This window comes from Calonectris borealis, chromosome 1 (genome assembly GCF_964195595.1).
Source record: "Calonectris borealis chromosome 1, bCalBor7.hap1.2, whole genome shotgun sequence".
Classification (NCBI taxonomy): Eukaryota; Metazoa; Chordata; class Aves; order Procellariiformes; family Procellariidae; genus Calonectris; species Calonectris borealis.
The window spans coordinates 58,052,124-58,067,080 of record NC_134312.1 but is presented as its reverse complement, the minus strand read 5'-3'; the positions used below and the strand labels follow the sequence as shown (position 1 = coordinate 58,067,080).

Here is a 14,957-nt window from a genome sequence, read left to right as displayed (position 1 = left end):
GCAGATGGCACTGCAAATTACTGGCAGAGTAAACAGTATATATAGATCCTGGTGGAGATCAGAGGGATCTCAAACCTTCTTTCCTTCTAATGTTTTTGGGTGAAGCACGTTGCTTTTTTGGCAGGATGGAGGACCTGGGGGTGACTGCTCCTTATTCAGCCCCATCCCAATGTAAATGTGAGCTGTTGCTCTGCGGAGAGGCTGCTGGCAAGTATGGAAGAGCCCTAACTTGTGGGTTTGTGCTGGAGGCACCATCTGAAGAGGGGAACGTGAGGGGCTCAGGGAGGACCCTCAGATGGAGGTGATGGATGCATCGGCTGGCAGGCTGGAGTACTGCGAAATGGGATGGGAGCCGGGTGTAAGGACGTGGTGGCAGCCGCAATGAGGAGAGTTCTGGCAGCACGCCTTCACTCGGCGTGTAATAACCTCGCCGTGGTCTCGGTGGCCCCTGGGACAGGGGGGTGCAGGCTAATACAGACCCACGGCTGTGGCAACTGCTTTCCCTAGGTAAGGCAAGCTGCTTTGTAAGTCACAAATTCCGGTAAAACTGGGTTGCAGGCTTTTGTCACGCGCACGAGGCCCTTGGGCAACCCAGCGGATGGTGCAAGAGGCCAAGCACTGAGCTCAGCAGCTGGCTCCCCATTGCGCCGGTGCAGGGCCAGGGCTTGCTCTCGCTGGTCCTTGGCTGCCCAAGGTCCAGGCTTTTCCCTCTGCCTCCCAGCAGGACATGGCTGTTGCCATCGAGTTTGGGATGGGGTGAGCATTCGGCACGCCGGGGGCCTGAGATGGGAAGGAAGGCAAGAGGCGATAGAGCAGCTCAGGGCAACTGCTTCCAGGCTGCAGGGCTTGGTCTTGCCATGGGGGTTTGGTATGGACCAAGAGAGGAAGAAAAAAAGTGGGGTTCAGGGCATGGTGTTGCGAGTCGGGGGGTGCGTGTATGGTTTTAAGAAAAAACAACTGCTGAAGCAACAGTCTATGTGGTCGTACCTACCTCTGGGGGAGGAAACGCCCAAAAGTGGGGCACTGGGGGCAAGCAGAGGGTGAGTAAGGGGTGAACCGCAGAGTGCTGGTGCGTGCAGCTCACCAGCCCCTTCCCCGAGGGGTTCGGTATCATGTGTTTGTTTGGGTTGGTTTGTTGGCGCGGTGTTTTTTTTTCTCCTTTCCTGACCGGGGGCTGCTGATCCCGATAAACGTGTCGCGTAAGCACGGGCGAAATGTGTGGGTGCCTGACATGCAGTCAAACTGCCCCTCCTCAAGGCTCTGTGGCTGCAGATCAGCTGCTGCCGGGCAGGAGCGTCCCGTCATCCCAGACTGGCGCGGCGTTAATCGGGCGGCCCCTGTGTCCCCTGCGGCGGGGCGATACAGTCACCCCGTCATCTCTGCATTGCTATCTCCCGGCTGCAGGGGAGTGGGGTGGGGGGACAGTGGCGGGGAGACGAGACAACTGAAATGTCCGCGGGCAACAGGCGTGATGGCCGGCAGAGCCCAAAAAGCATCCCAAAGCGATGCCTGTACCCCATCCACGTGCTCTCAGCCGGGTTGTCGCTGCAAGAAACACAGTCTCAAGCACGCGGAAAATCCACAGCCATGCGACACCCTGGTTGCATGAGAGCCAGCATCCTGGCTCGCATAAGAAGCTTGCCCTTAAAAACCAGCTCGTAAATCTTTTAAAACAGTGGTAACCGGTCCAGCAGCCGGAGGCAATACCCCTTCACCAATTATTGGCATCGTTAAAGCCCTCTCTGCCATTAGCGGCGGCCAGGCTGGGTGCCTTTGTGCCGGACTGACTGCACTGCATTGTACGCCGGGGGCTTGGGGCTGAAGCTCTGATGAGCACAGCTGGAAAATCAGCCAATTTCCCTGTTTTGCCACTGAAAAAGCACTGAAGCACTTGGATCTGAGTGCCAGCAAGGCCAAATCCCACTGCTGGGGATTTTGAGCCTCTTTGAAAATGGAAACCAGGTAAAATAAAATGTTGTGGCTGGTATTAGTTGCCAGAAGTGCCCCAGTGTCCTCGGATGCCAACGAACAGCCATCCTGCCCCTACAAGGCAGGGGCTGTTACCCGGCAGATCCGTTACATGTCCACAATGGACGTGGTTTGACCATTTAAGACAAAATCCACAGCTGGAAGTGTGTAATTCCCTGCGGGGTCTGGTTGAATGCAGCGCGGGGAGGGAGGGGAAGGTAAAAGGGATTATGGAGAGGATTCCTCTGCCAGGCTCTGTCCTCTGGGGTTCATTGGAGAAGCAGTATTTCCCAATCTCTGCCGCCTAATGCTGGAAATGGGAGGCACAGAAGGCTTGGAGCAGTTAGGTAGCTCTCCTCGAGGAGAAAAGGGGATGCAGGGGGTAACCCACCCCACCTTGGGCATGGTGGCAGGTTCCTGTGGCCAAAAATACAGGCACGAGCCCAAGCTGGGCACGGGGGACTGGGTGGCCCTTGGGAATAATTTTTCCTTCTGGATGAGCCCCCCCATGCTGCCTGCAGTGGGGTGCTGGTGGCACTGGACCCCACTTCCCAGAGGCAGCGGAGCTTGCATTGCCCTGCAGCATCTGCATCCCACCCCCAGCCCCGGTATCCTGCCAGGGGCTGGAAAACCCCTCTCGATCCTGGACAGCTCATGTTAAGGATGCATCGGTACAACAGCACAGGGTTCAAGGGGTGCTTTCCAATATTAAGTGGAAATAAGCAATATCAAGCTTAGGGGTTACCTTGACTGGGATCCCCTCGTGTGCAAGGCCAGCAGCAGCCTGATGAGCTGTGACCACCCGTACGCTTTCCCTCCACCTTGGGAGTCTCTTGGGGGCATGGGATCTTTCAATTATTTTGACAGGCTGAAAAGTAGGGAGCTAGTCTAGATGAAAGGGTCAGAACCCCCACGTATAGGGGAGAGGGTGTTTGCCCGCCGGCAGCGGCACCCGCTGGAGGAGGCTGAGCAGCCCTGGTCAGCTGCCCAGGTGACTGGCTGAGATTAGACCCCTAATTTTCAGCTGGCTAAAGTTAGGTAAAGCATCTGCCCTCCTCCCTCCCTGCCTCCCCCCCGCCTTGCCTCCCTGTCACTGTGCTGCCCTGATAATGGCTGCCTGGTTTTTAAGGCTGGAGGCTCTGCGGTCAGCCCGTGGCGCTGTGCCAACCCCAGGGGCTCGGGGCCGATGCTTACACCCCCCCGCTTCGTCTACCCTGAGAGCCCGACGTACAGGCGAGCCACTTCTGACGGTTAAAAACTTGGATGCAAATAAAAGCAGATGGTGCCTTATCTGCGTGCACCTGGGTTGCCTACGTGCAGGCAGCCAGTGACAGCGGTTTATTCCCGACTAGGAAAAATGAGAGGTCCTTCGGCCGGTCAAAGTGTCGTACAAAAGCCACCAGAGCTCACTGCCCGTGGGCTCCATATGGGATGGAAAGCGATGTATTCATTAGATCTTAAGCAAAAAAAAAAACAGGGGATGTGGGAGGGTGGTTATTCCTCTCCACAATTAGGAGCTCTTTGCTCCTCATAAAATCAAGTGGTTTGCAAGTGCTGCGAATCTTTCCTGCTCCCCAAATGAAGCGGGGCACATGAAAGAGCAGCACCAGGGAGGGAGGCACAAGGGGATGCCCCCGGCGGCCCTTCCACCAGTGGGAAAGTATCAGGGGGCCGAGTGCCTCCGCTTGGGACAGGGGCACGCTGCACCCTCACCTAGTACATGTGGTTGTCAGGGAGGGGGTATCAAATATTTCTGTTTCTATTTCTGATTTCTATTATTTCTATTATTTCTATTTCTTCTATTTCTATTGTTTCTATTTCTATTATTTCTATTTCTACATTTATATTTCTATATTTATGTTTATTTGTATATCTATATCTATATCTATTTTTATGTATACTTCTGTGTGTCCCTGGCCAGTGGTTTTCATGCCTCTGGGCACCCAGGGTGCATCGAGGTTACAGACAGGTGCTCACTGTGTATTTTAATGCCCTGCTGAAGCGCTGGGGGGTTTGGAGGTGCCGGGCTTCACCTCCGAGCACCGCACGGCGTGTCGGTGGGCACCAGGCGGCTGCGCCCGCGTGTTCTTAAGAAATAAGTGGGAAAACATCATCTAAATCCTACGGGCACGATGATGATAGCGGCTACATTTAATCTCCCAGGAACAGCCGACCGCTCCCCCAGCTGGGAAAGGATGGCTGATTGTCACTGTTATATGTCCCTGCTCTGCCCCCTCACAAAGAGTTGTGTGTCCCTCCCAAAAAAGGGACAGCCTGTTATTTGTGACCCCCACCACACACACCTGAGGGCTGAGCTCATGTCCCCAAAGCACCTGGTGGGGAGCAAAGCGGGCAGAGGAGGGGGGGCAGAGGCATTGGGCTGTGGGGTACTGCTGCTGAGCCTATTCTGAGCCCAGTGCTCCTCCTTTTCTCCTTGGTGTGTCCCCCCACAGTGTCTCCTCTAGTGTCCCTCATTTTCCCACTAATGTCCTCCCCAGCGTCCCTCCTTGTCCCCTGATGCTTCTCCCTGTGTCGTTCCTTGTGTCCTTCCCCAAAATGTCCTTCCCTGACCCTCAGTGTCTCCCCCAAGTGTTCCTCCATGTGTCCTGATGTTGCTCCAAGTGTCCCTGCCATGTCCCTCCCTCCAAGTGTCCCCCCAAGTGCCCCCCAGTGTCCCCCCATGTCCCCTCCCAGTGTCCATCCTTGACCCCATCCAGTGTCCCCCCAAGTGCCCCTCCTTGTCTTTTCCATGGCCCTCCAGTGTCTCTCTGTCCCCACCCAGTGTCTCCCCAAGTGCTCCTCCTTGTCCTGCTGTTGTCCCCTCCAGTGTCCTTCCTTGTCCCTACCCAATATCCCCCCAAATGCTCCTCCTTGTCCCCCAGTGTCCCCACCCAATGTCCCCTCCAAGTGCTCTTCCTTGTCCCCCAGCAACTCCCCCAGTGTCCCCCCAAATACTCTTCGTTGTCCCCCATTGCCCCCCTGACTGTCCCTCCTTGTCCCCACCCAGTGTCCCCCCAAATACTCTTCGTTGTCCCCCAGCGCTCCCCCCAGTGTCCCTCCTTATCCCCCAGTGTCCCCTCCAAGTGTTCCTCCCTGGCCCACAGTGTCCCTCCTCGTCCCCAGTGTCCCTCCCTGTCCCAGTCCGGCGGGTCGGGTCGGGGTGTGGTGGGGGACACACGGGGACACCGGCGGCGGGCGGGCGGGTGGCGCGCGCGGGGCAGTCCTCCCCGCGGTCCGCGCCGCGCCTTTAAAGGCTGGCGGCGGCGGGCGCGGCCGCAGAGGCGGTGGCGGCGGCGGGAGCAGCAGCAGCAGCAGCAGCAGCAGCAGCGCACTGGGAGCACCGGCAGCACCGGCAGCGCAGCGGCTTCGCTGCCGTTGTTACCCACCGCTCCTTTCCCAGCTGTTCCCCGCCCAGGGGCGGGGATCCCGGGCCGGGCGGGCCAGGCTTCCCGCCGTGAGGGGATAACGGGGCATCGCAGGGCGAAGCACTGACCATGACGGAGAGCCCGATCCCGGCACCGGCTCCAGCCGCCAAGCCCAAACGGGCCAGGGCGGTGCGGCGGCCGGCGGCCCACCCCACCTACTCGGATATGATCGCGGCGGCCATCCGGGCCGAGAAGAGCCGTGGCGGCTCCTCCCGCCAGTCCATCCAGAAGTACGTGAAGAGCCACTACAAGGTGGGCCAGCACGCCGACGCCCAGATCAAGCTCTCCATTCGGCGCCTGCTCGCCACCGGCGTCCTCAAGCAGACCAAAGGGGTCGGCGCCTCCGGCTCTTTCCGCCTGGCCAAGGCCGACAAGGCGAAGAAGTCCCCGGCCAAGAAGAGGAAGAAGGCGGCTAGGAAATCCACGTCACCCCGGAAAGCCGCTAGGCCCAGGAAAGCCAAGTCGCCGGCAAAGAAGCCCAAATCTGCCGCCAGGAAAGCCAGGAAGAAGCCAAGGGCCAGCCCAAAGAAAGCCAAGACGACAAAGACTTTTAAGGTCAAGTCGCTGAAGGCATCCAAGCCCAAGAAGGCAAAGCGGTCGAAACCCAGAGCCAAGACCAGCGCCCGGAAATCACCCAAGAAGAAGTGAGAAGCCTAGAGGCGTTTCGGTACTCTCCCCGTTGGTTTCTGTAAATAGCTTTTGCCTTTATTTTTACTCCTTTCTATTGTGTTTTATAAAGAATTGATCTATTCCTGTCTGGAAATAGCTAAAACAAGGCAGTTCATGAAAGAAAAAAGGAACATCTTTGGTACGGAGAGTTCCCATTTTTAAGAGTTACTGGTCTGGGTTTTTATTTCGACGTCTCAGAAATTTCTTGCGTGCCTGTTGTTGTTTTTTATCGCTGGGCTGCTTGTTGCGTGTTGGGAGTGATGATGACTCTGTGCGTCTGTCGAGGCCATACAGGATTTCAATTCCTGATCCTGCCCCGGCTCCCGGGGGGTTGTGTGTTTGCTGGGGCCGGGCAAAGACTCTGCCTATGTTGGACGGGAAGCGGGAACATAACGGCTGCGAGAGCCACAGCCTTCCCCGGAGGAGGAAAAGGGGGTCCCTGCTCCCTCCTCCACCACCCTGGCCCCCCACCATGGGGCCGAGGCAAGGTGTGCTGGGCTGCTGGCTGTGAGGTCTGGCTGATGCTGGAGATAACGGCCCAGCCGGCCAGGCAATGGGGCTGCCCACCTGTCTGCGCAGCTGAGTGGTGGCAGGGACTCTTGGGGCAGGGTCAGGATGGAGGAGGTGGAGCGGGGCCAGGGTCTGTCCATGTTTGCTGTCGAGGAGTTGGAGGTGTCCAGCAAGCGGGAAGGGGTTGATCCCTGGGGAGAGAGGACAAACACGGCTATGAGCAGCTTTGCTCCCTGGGGAGGAACGGGCCCGAGCACGGCAGTGGGCAGCTCTGCAGGCAGGCTGGGGTGAGCGGCCAGGGCAGGGTGAGGCAGGACTGCTGGGCATGGCCCCGCTATCACCCCGGGGCTCTGGCTTTGTGCCCTGCGGGAGCTGGCATGACTCCAGGGCCTGCCTGGCCCCTGCCAGAGCGCCCCCTCCCCGGGCAGGGCTGGGCGGTCCTGACAGCCGGGGCTGGCAGGGAGCCTGCGGGCCGGCCATACTGCTCAGCAGGGTCTGAGCCTCAGGCAGGAGGTGCCTAATCCCCCTTGGCTAGAGACACCTAAACTCCTTGGATGTCAGGATCTCCAACCACCTCGGCCAGGAGCTCCAAAATCCCAGGGGCTGTGTGTGTCCAGTCCCCTTGGGCTTGCTGTGCCTAAATCTCATGGGCTCAGGGTCTTCATCCTCCCTGATGGTAGGTCCCAGATCCATTGGCCTGATGATCCTAAATCACTTGGGCAGATGGTGCCTGAGCCTTTTAGCCATCGAGGACCCCAAATTGTATAGTACAGGGTACTGAAATCCTTGGCCTGGAGGCACCTAATCCCTTTGGGCTCTTGTTCCTAAGACCCGTGGACCAAAGGCTCCCAGACCACCTAGGCTGAAGACCCTAAACCACTTTCAGGAGCCTGGTGCCTAATTCTCCTGGACATGAGGGCCCTAAACCACTCTGGCCACAGGATTCCCCAGTCAGCTATAGTGGAGGATGGAGATGCCTGATCCAGCTGGACTCTTTGTGTCTAAACCCAGTAGACCTGTGGGCCACAAACTCCTTTGGTCAAAGGCGCTCAAATTCCTTGGGCTCGGGTACCTAATCTCCTTCAGCTAGTAAGTCCTAAACCTCAGACCAAAGGATCCTTGGTCACCTCTGCTGGATGCACCCAAATCCTATAGACCCTTGGTTCATGACCCCCTGTGGTGGGCACCCATAAACCACCTAGATGCTAGGATCCAATTCACCTATGCTGAGGTCCCCAAATCCCTTAGGTGGGGTCACCTAACGCTCCTGGCCTTGTCGATCCTCAAGGTCTGTGATCAAGCTCCAAAATCCCTCGGGCCCTAGTATATGACCCCCCTACAGTTCCTAAATCCCATGGATGGGGTTCCCCCAAATCCCTCAGACTCCAGGGACCCCAAATCACCTGATTTCGGGGTGCCTAAACCCCTTGGGACAGAGCCTCTCCCCCTCAAAAAAGGCCTGAGCACCTCCCAGAGAAGGTGCCCGAGTCCCTTCAAGCTGCAGGAGCCCGGCGCGGGGCGCGGGGGGGAAGGGGGGCGGAGCCACTGCGACGTCCGGCTCCTCCCTAGCCCCGCCCCGCCCCGCCGCCGAGGGGGCGGGTCCCCGGCGGCCAATGGCTATTGGCCGCCAGGGACCCGCCCCCTCGGCGGCGGGGCGGGGCGGGGCAGCGGGATGTGGCGCGGCGCGGCGGTGCGGGTCCTGCGGGCCGGCGGGGCCGGAAACCCCCGGTCCGCTTCGGGAGCGGCGGTGGCTCAGCTCCGCCGGCGGCTGGAGAGCGAGCTGGAGGACATCCGAGGCGCCGGCACTTGGAAGAGCGAGCGAGTCATCGCCTCCCGTCAAGGACCCCACCTCCGCTTGGCGGGCGGCGGAGCCGGTGCGTACGGGGAGGCGGGGAGGGCTCTCGGCTTCTTTTCCCGGTGCGACGCCGCTGCTTCTCTCTTTCTTCCTGCAGGGATCCTCAACTTCTGCGCCAATAACTACCTGGGGCTCTCCAGCCACCCCGAGGTGATCCGCGCGGCCGTGGAGGCCCTCGAGAAGTTCGGCGCCGGGCTCAGCTCCGTCCGCTTCATCTGCGGTACCCAGGTACCGGGCACCGGGGCAGCATCCCCTGCTCCAGGGTAGCCTTTCTCAGGGGCTCCGCTCAGACTCCCGTCTCGGCACTCGCATGCGCGCACAGTGCTAAGGTACACGTGGCCGGGCAGAAAAAAAGCCTGCTGAGTGCCCGCTAGCCAAAGACCTGGAAATACGCCAACGTAAACCATTACAACGCCTCAGAGAGCAAAGAAACGAAACACCCCTCTGAATTCAGAAAATGAATGTCTTTTTCCTTCCCTTAAGGGTCAAAATTACAGCAAGCCTGACTTGAAACGGCTCTGTCACCCCAGTTTTTCCCTGCTGGAGCCCTTTCAGAGCCCCGGCTGGTTAAGTGCAAACAAAACTCAGAGCTGCTCCCCCGTGGGTGGGGAGCTTGGAGTCTCCCTGCTGTGCTTTTGGCATCCAAACCCGTAAGCGCGTTTGAGGACTGCGTTTGCAAACACTTTCTGAACACAATTAACTTCTCCCACGCACACACACCTTTTCTGGATAAAACCTGGCTGTTTCCTCCCTTTGCAGTCAGCATCTAACAGCAGCGGGCAAGCGAGAACTTGTGCTGCCCAACCGGTGACGCTTGCTCCTCTCTTCTCTTTAGAGCATACACAAGGACTTGGAGGAGAAGATCGCACGTTTCCACCAGCGGGAAGACGCCATTCTCTATGCCAGCTGCTTTGATGCCAACGCTGGTATCTTTGAGGTTTGTAGGGCTTTCCTTGTGTTGTGTGTGGAGCAGGGAGGTGACGGCAATGTGCCTGCCGTGCTTTCCAGAGGCTCTGATGTGAACTCTGTGCCGCAGAGAAGATGGCAGTGACTGGTGATGGAGAACCCTGACTTGGTCCCCTTGGACTGGGGGAGCCACGCGGAGCTGTTTAATCAGCCCTCACCTCCCCCTTCCCCAGCCAGCTCCAGGTTTTGGGGAGGGCTCCCATTTTCTGGCAGGTCTGTACTCCCCCTTGAAGCGTAGGCAGGAGGAGGGAGTGATCCCCCAGGCTTGCTAGAGAAGGGGAGGGAGGTTTTGAGCTCAGAAGCCCCAGGCAAGAGCCTGACCTAAGGAAATTGGGGGATGAGGTGGCTGGGAAGGAAAGTGGAAGGTTTAGCGGTGCCAGAAGGGACGTGGCAGCTGCAATCAAAGGCAGCCTTGTCCTCTGCACTGAGAGGTGCTGGAAGATCTCGGTGAGTCGGCACCCCGGAGCAAAGGAAGATCCTTTCTGTTTGGCGTGACCAGGCTCTGCTGACCCCAGAGGATGCGGTGCTGTCAGATGAGCTGAACCATGCCTCCATCATCGACGGGATCCGCCTGTGCAAGGCTAACAAGTACCGCTACAAGCACATGGACATGCAGGACCTGGAGGCCAAGCTGCAGGACACGCAGGTACGAAGGTCTGTTCCCACCCCAACGCGAGGGTCCTTGCTTAGCTGTGCTACCTGCGCAGTGACCAGCCCCGAAGGGTGAGCTCTGCCTTCTCCCGTGCAATAGGCATCATTTTTGCCAATAGGCACAGGTAGGCATGGATAGGCAAGGTGGGGAAGCAGCTGGTTGCAATGCAAACCCCCCGTCTCGGTTAGATATATCCACTCCCTAGAGGAGTTGGACTATGTCCCGGTTTCCTTCGCCAGCCCCTCTCCTCAGGGTGACATCTTCACCCCTGGGGATGCCGCTCTCCCTCCCACAGAAACATCGTCTGCGGCTGGTGGCCACCGACGGTGCCTTCTCCATGGATGGTGACATCGCACCCCTGAGGGAGATCTGCCAGCTGGCCCAGAAGTATGATGCCCTGGTCTTCATTGACGAATGCCATGCCACAGGCTTCCTGGGACCCAATGGCCGGTAAGGGACTGGTTTACCCCTGTTTCTCCCACCCCAACCCCGATTACCTCTGAGGCAAAGCCAAAGGTGGTGATGGCCAATGTGTTTTTGTGTGGACACTCCTGGAACCACTGTTTCTTGAAGGCTTCACACCCCACCTCTGCCTCAGCCCTCCCCTCCTGATGATGTATCCCTTCTGGGGCACCTGAGGGGACTGAAGGGAGATACTTCAGCACTGACCCATCGCAGTGCGACAGCCACTTCTCTGTGTGTAAGGGATGGTGTGACCATCTCATCTGCCTCTCCTGGCAAGCAGCTGGACTTCCTGATTTCTGAGTCCTTCTCTCAGCTATCACTTTCAAATGCTTGGGTCTTGGGGGTTCTGTGGAGTTAGCTTGCACAGTTTGATAATTCCTTCAGGGCAGCTTTTTCCTCCATCCCCTGGAGATCCTCCAGGTGCTAAGCAGTGCACTTGCTGCAGGTGTTTGCTGAGAACAGACACTTCATGTGCTTGTTTTGTTCAGGCACATGAGTGCCAGGCACTCTGTTGTGTGGTCCTTCCTGCTCTCTACTGGAAGGTAGAGACCCACATGAGGCAACACCTGTAGGAACAAGCAATGGGTCCCTCCTCATATGGAGGGATAGTGCAGGAGATGACAAGAGGAGAAAGCCATCTCTGGAAAAGCCAAAAGTTGCTCTATGAAGAGCTCCCTTCCAGCTCTCTCCTCTCTAGACACAACTTATGTGGGCAGCTGGCAAGGCCACATCAAGCTTGAAATGGGTGAGAAGCGGGAACTAAGCCCCCCCCTTCCTTGGGGAATGGTAGCCATCCTATGGGTTGAGGTAGACCTTGTTGCTCTGTCCCAGTGGGCTCTCTGGTCCCAGCAGCTGCAAAAACAACTGTTTGACTGCTCTGAGGTATGTAAGTGCACAACAGCTTGAGGAAGAGAGAATGGTTACCGAGTGCTTCATGAGTTACGCTAGTTTCAGTGTGAACCTGAGGCTGTTGTCTACAACACTCTGTTTCAAGAGAGCCAACAGAGAAGCTGGGTGGCCATGCCCCATCCTGCCTTTTTGGGCTGGAGGAAGCAAAGCTGCAGAGCACCTTTGCCACGTCCAGTTGGTTCCACTAGCTTAGACCTTGACACGGGTGCTTTAGGCCTGTGTGCATTTAGGGCAGCACATCAGTGATGAGCACAGCCCACCTCAGAGGACATCGGCTACTCTAGCCAGGCAACTGTTTTTCCCTGGTGTATGCTAATGGTGTGGCATCAGAGGCATGTGCAAGACCTACATTGACAGCTAGTGCTCTGTTTGGACTATTAAACTTCTGTGCGGGAAGTACATCTGTAAGGGATGAAGAACCCATGCTCTTACCTCGGGAGATCCCAGCTTAGCCTTTCTGCAGGAGAAGGGAAGGTCAGCACTTGGGTTGAAGCACCATGGGGGGTGTTCTTCCTTTACCAGAAGGGAGGACACCAGAGACCTGGCTGGTGGCGCTTTGTTTCCCTTGAGGCATCAGGTGTAGAGCAGCTTCCCTGGTGTGTGCTGGCACAGCTGATAATGTGACATTCCTTTTTCTACAGGGGTACCGATGAGCTCCTGGGAGTGATGGACAAAGTCACCATCATCAACTCCACCCTGGGAAAAGCTCTTGGAGGAGCTGCAGGTGAAGGCATTTTCCTGTCCAAGGCCCTCCATGCCCTAAAGAGCTCCACAGCATCGCTTTGATGTTTCCTTCCTCTGCCTAATGATAGAGCAACAAATGCTTGTTGTCCTCTTCTACTGGTGGCATGAGGCTCAGTCTGGGACCCTGCTGCAGGGTCAAGGGAGGTCCTGCCACGTGCTCCTTCCACTGTCATCTTCCCCATGCATTTGCTTTTGGGGTCAAGGTGGAAACTCTTGGTAAAAGGCATCAGCTGTGATTTTTTAGGCCTGGTTTGTGCTGAAATTCCTCCTGTAGGTGACAGGTTGGCTTTATTGAGGGCCCCCCTCTGAATAGGTCACCCTGGGGTGCCTTGTCCCTTTCTCTTTCCTCCATCTGCAGGCGGGTACACAACTGGCCCCAAACCCCTCATTGATTTGCTCCGCCAGCGTTCCCGCCCGTACCTCTTCTCCAACAGCCTGCCCCCCGCCGTAGTGGGCTGTGCCTCCAAGGCCCTGGACCTGCTCATGGAGAGCAATGCCATTGCACAGTCCATGGCTGCCAAGACCCAACGGTGAGGGGGCCATATTGGGGTGGGAGCAGGGGGAGAGGTTCATTAGGAATGAGTTGTCCATCTGTGTTTATTCACCCTCTGGTGATAGCCGTGAAGGTAGTTTGCAAGTCATGGCTGGGGGGTGCTCAGGGGAAATCGCAGGATGTGTCTCTGTGTGTCAGACAGATGTGTGGGCAGATGTGTCACATCTGGATGCTCTGCATGCTGGGACACATTTGCCCCTCAAGCAGCTGCAGTCCCATGGAGCTGAGCAGGAAATGGCAGGAGGTCGCTCCAAAAAGAGAGATCCCTTTCCTGTACAGGAGATGCATGGTGGAGCAGAACCACACCCAGCCCTTGGTGACCAGGGCTCCCAGGGGAAAGCAAGGCAGTGGTCCCCAGGGACAGGAGTGATGAGGTTTTACTCATCCTCTTGTTCTCTTCACCAGGTTCAGAAGCAAGATGACGGCAGCTGGCTTCACCATCTCAGGGAAAGACCACCCCATCTGTCCTGTCATGCTCGGGGACGCTCGGCTGGCTTCAGTGATGGCTGAAGACATGCTGAACAGAGGTGAACTGGGAAGGGAGCTCTGCATGCAGACACATGCCCTGAGGGAAGGGACAGCTGGGGGTGGTGCCACCAGCATCTCTCTTCCAGAAGATGTTCCGGCATGAAATCTGTTATTTCTGTACCCTCCAGCTGCAAATGTCCTCCTGGTCTCCTCCAGACATTGCTGGCTTCATCTCCTGTCTCTGTTGGGGGGGGTTACATTAGCCCTCTTGTCCTGCCATGCTGGACTCCATCCCCATCACTGGCCCTAACCCTCATTTCCATGCTTGGGAGCAGATGCCACTTGAAAACCCTGAAGCCTGGAAATGGTTATTGAGAGGGAGGATCCAAAAGCCTTTCTATCACCCAGTACCACTTCAGCCTCCCTCCCTCCCAGCCAGCTCTGACTCTCCCTGCGTTTCCTCCCCAGGCATTTACGTCATTGGCTTCAGCTACCCCGTGGTCCCCAAGGGAAAGGCCCGCATCCGGGTCCAGATCTCGGCCGTGCACAGCGACGAGGACATCGACCGCTGTGTGGAAGCCTTCACTGAAGTGGGAAGGAAACATGGAGCGCTACCTTGAGGGGCCAGCAAACACCTCCTCCTGCACCCTCTTTGCCCACGACCAAGTGCCTGTGCTGGGGGAAAGGGCTTGGGCAGCACGCTGCCGAAAGCAGGACCGGTCCTCAAGGCTTCACAGCCTGCGGGAGGCTGTGGCTGTTGCAGCGTGGTGGCAGTGGCACTGGCAGCCAGCTCTTGTGTCATTAAAGGTGTCCTGCAGAGCAGCAGATATTTGTCCGGTGCTTGTTTTCTCATCCAGGAGCTGCAGCCCATCTCCATCCTCGCTCGCTGTGACCGGACACTCTGCTGTGTCTTTCCTGAAGCCTCAGTCCGGGCGCTGAAGTGCTGCAGCTCCTGCTCTCTCCTGCTGATGGAAATGTAGCGTTGCTGGTATGCCTGAGGTCGCCTGCTTCCTCCGTGCTTTCCTGCGGGTCCAGCAGCATCACCCTGGCAGATCTGCCCGCTGTAATTCCCCACCGAGGCAGGGGGGTTTCCCAAGCCCTTGGCAACCTGTGCCACCAGCAGTTGTTTTGGGAAAGGGGACATGTGCCAGCCGAAGCTCCGGTGCTCCTTTCTCCCCTTCTCACTTTCCAGTGTTGGGTGTGAGGCTTGCTTGGTCCCCAGGGCCACCTTTAAGGCTTTGCCCATCACTGCGGCGCTCCCAAACCTGCTCTGGGAGCTGCATCTTGCCCCAGAGAGGCTGTCAGGCAGCGGGCAAGCCGAGGTGGCAGAGGCCAGCAGCTTGGCGAGAGGGCCTGCATCTTCCTGGGGCTGAGGCCGGGGGCAGAGCAGGTGACAGAAACCTGTAATTTTCCTTCATCAGCTGCAATTTTTGCACAGCAGAGAACACACAGCAGGCTGGAATCTCTGGATTTGTTCTTCCAAGCTGTGCTGGGGTAGCGATTTAGCACTCAAGCAGGAACAAGTGGGTCCTGGGCATCTCTCAGGATTGCTTTGTTTGCATTGGTTTTGCTCCAGGTGAGAAATCGTGTGTCCTGTTGTCTGCCCATGTGCTGAAGTGAGTACCAGCTGCCTGCAGCCTGGGACAGATGCTAGCTGAAAGGAGGCTGTGCTGTGCTTGGGTGCCGGAGCACTGGGTCACGTCAGCAAAGACCTGCTCCCAAAATGCTGCCTGCCGTTAGGTAGTCAGGGAGCAAGCTATGGGGTGGTAATGC

At 57.5% G+C, this 14,957-nt stretch overlaps 2 protein-coding genes across 2 annotated transcripts; both read left to right on the top strand.

Moving 5' to 3' along the window:
- The first annotated feature begins 5,147 nt into the window (after positions 1-5,147).
- On the top strand, positions 5,148-6,226 carry H1-0 (H1.0 linker histone). Its single transcript, XM_075155618.1, has one exon. It carries the CDS (start codon positions 5,463-5,465, stop codon positions 6,039-6,041), a length of 579 nt encoding a protein of 192 aa, XP_075011719.1. The 5' UTR covers positions 5,148-5,462; the 3' UTR covers positions 6,042-6,226.
- A 1,983-nt stretch (positions 6,227-8,209) lies between these two features.
- Positions 8,210-14,009, top strand: GCAT (glycine C-acetyltransferase). Its single transcript, XM_075155545.1, has 9 exons — positions 8,210-8,446; positions 8,525-8,655; positions 9,263-9,364; positions 9,893-10,039; positions 10,341-10,495; positions 12,061-12,143; positions 12,522-12,693; positions 13,122-13,243; positions 13,653-14,009. The coding sequence occupies exons 1-9, from the start codon at positions 8,245-8,247 to the stop codon at positions 13,802-13,804; spliced, it is 1,266 nt and encodes a 421-aa protein (XP_075011646.1). The 5' UTR covers positions 8,210-8,244; the 3' UTR covers positions 13,805-14,009.
- The last annotated feature ends 948 nt before the right edge of the window (positions 14,010-14,957 follow it).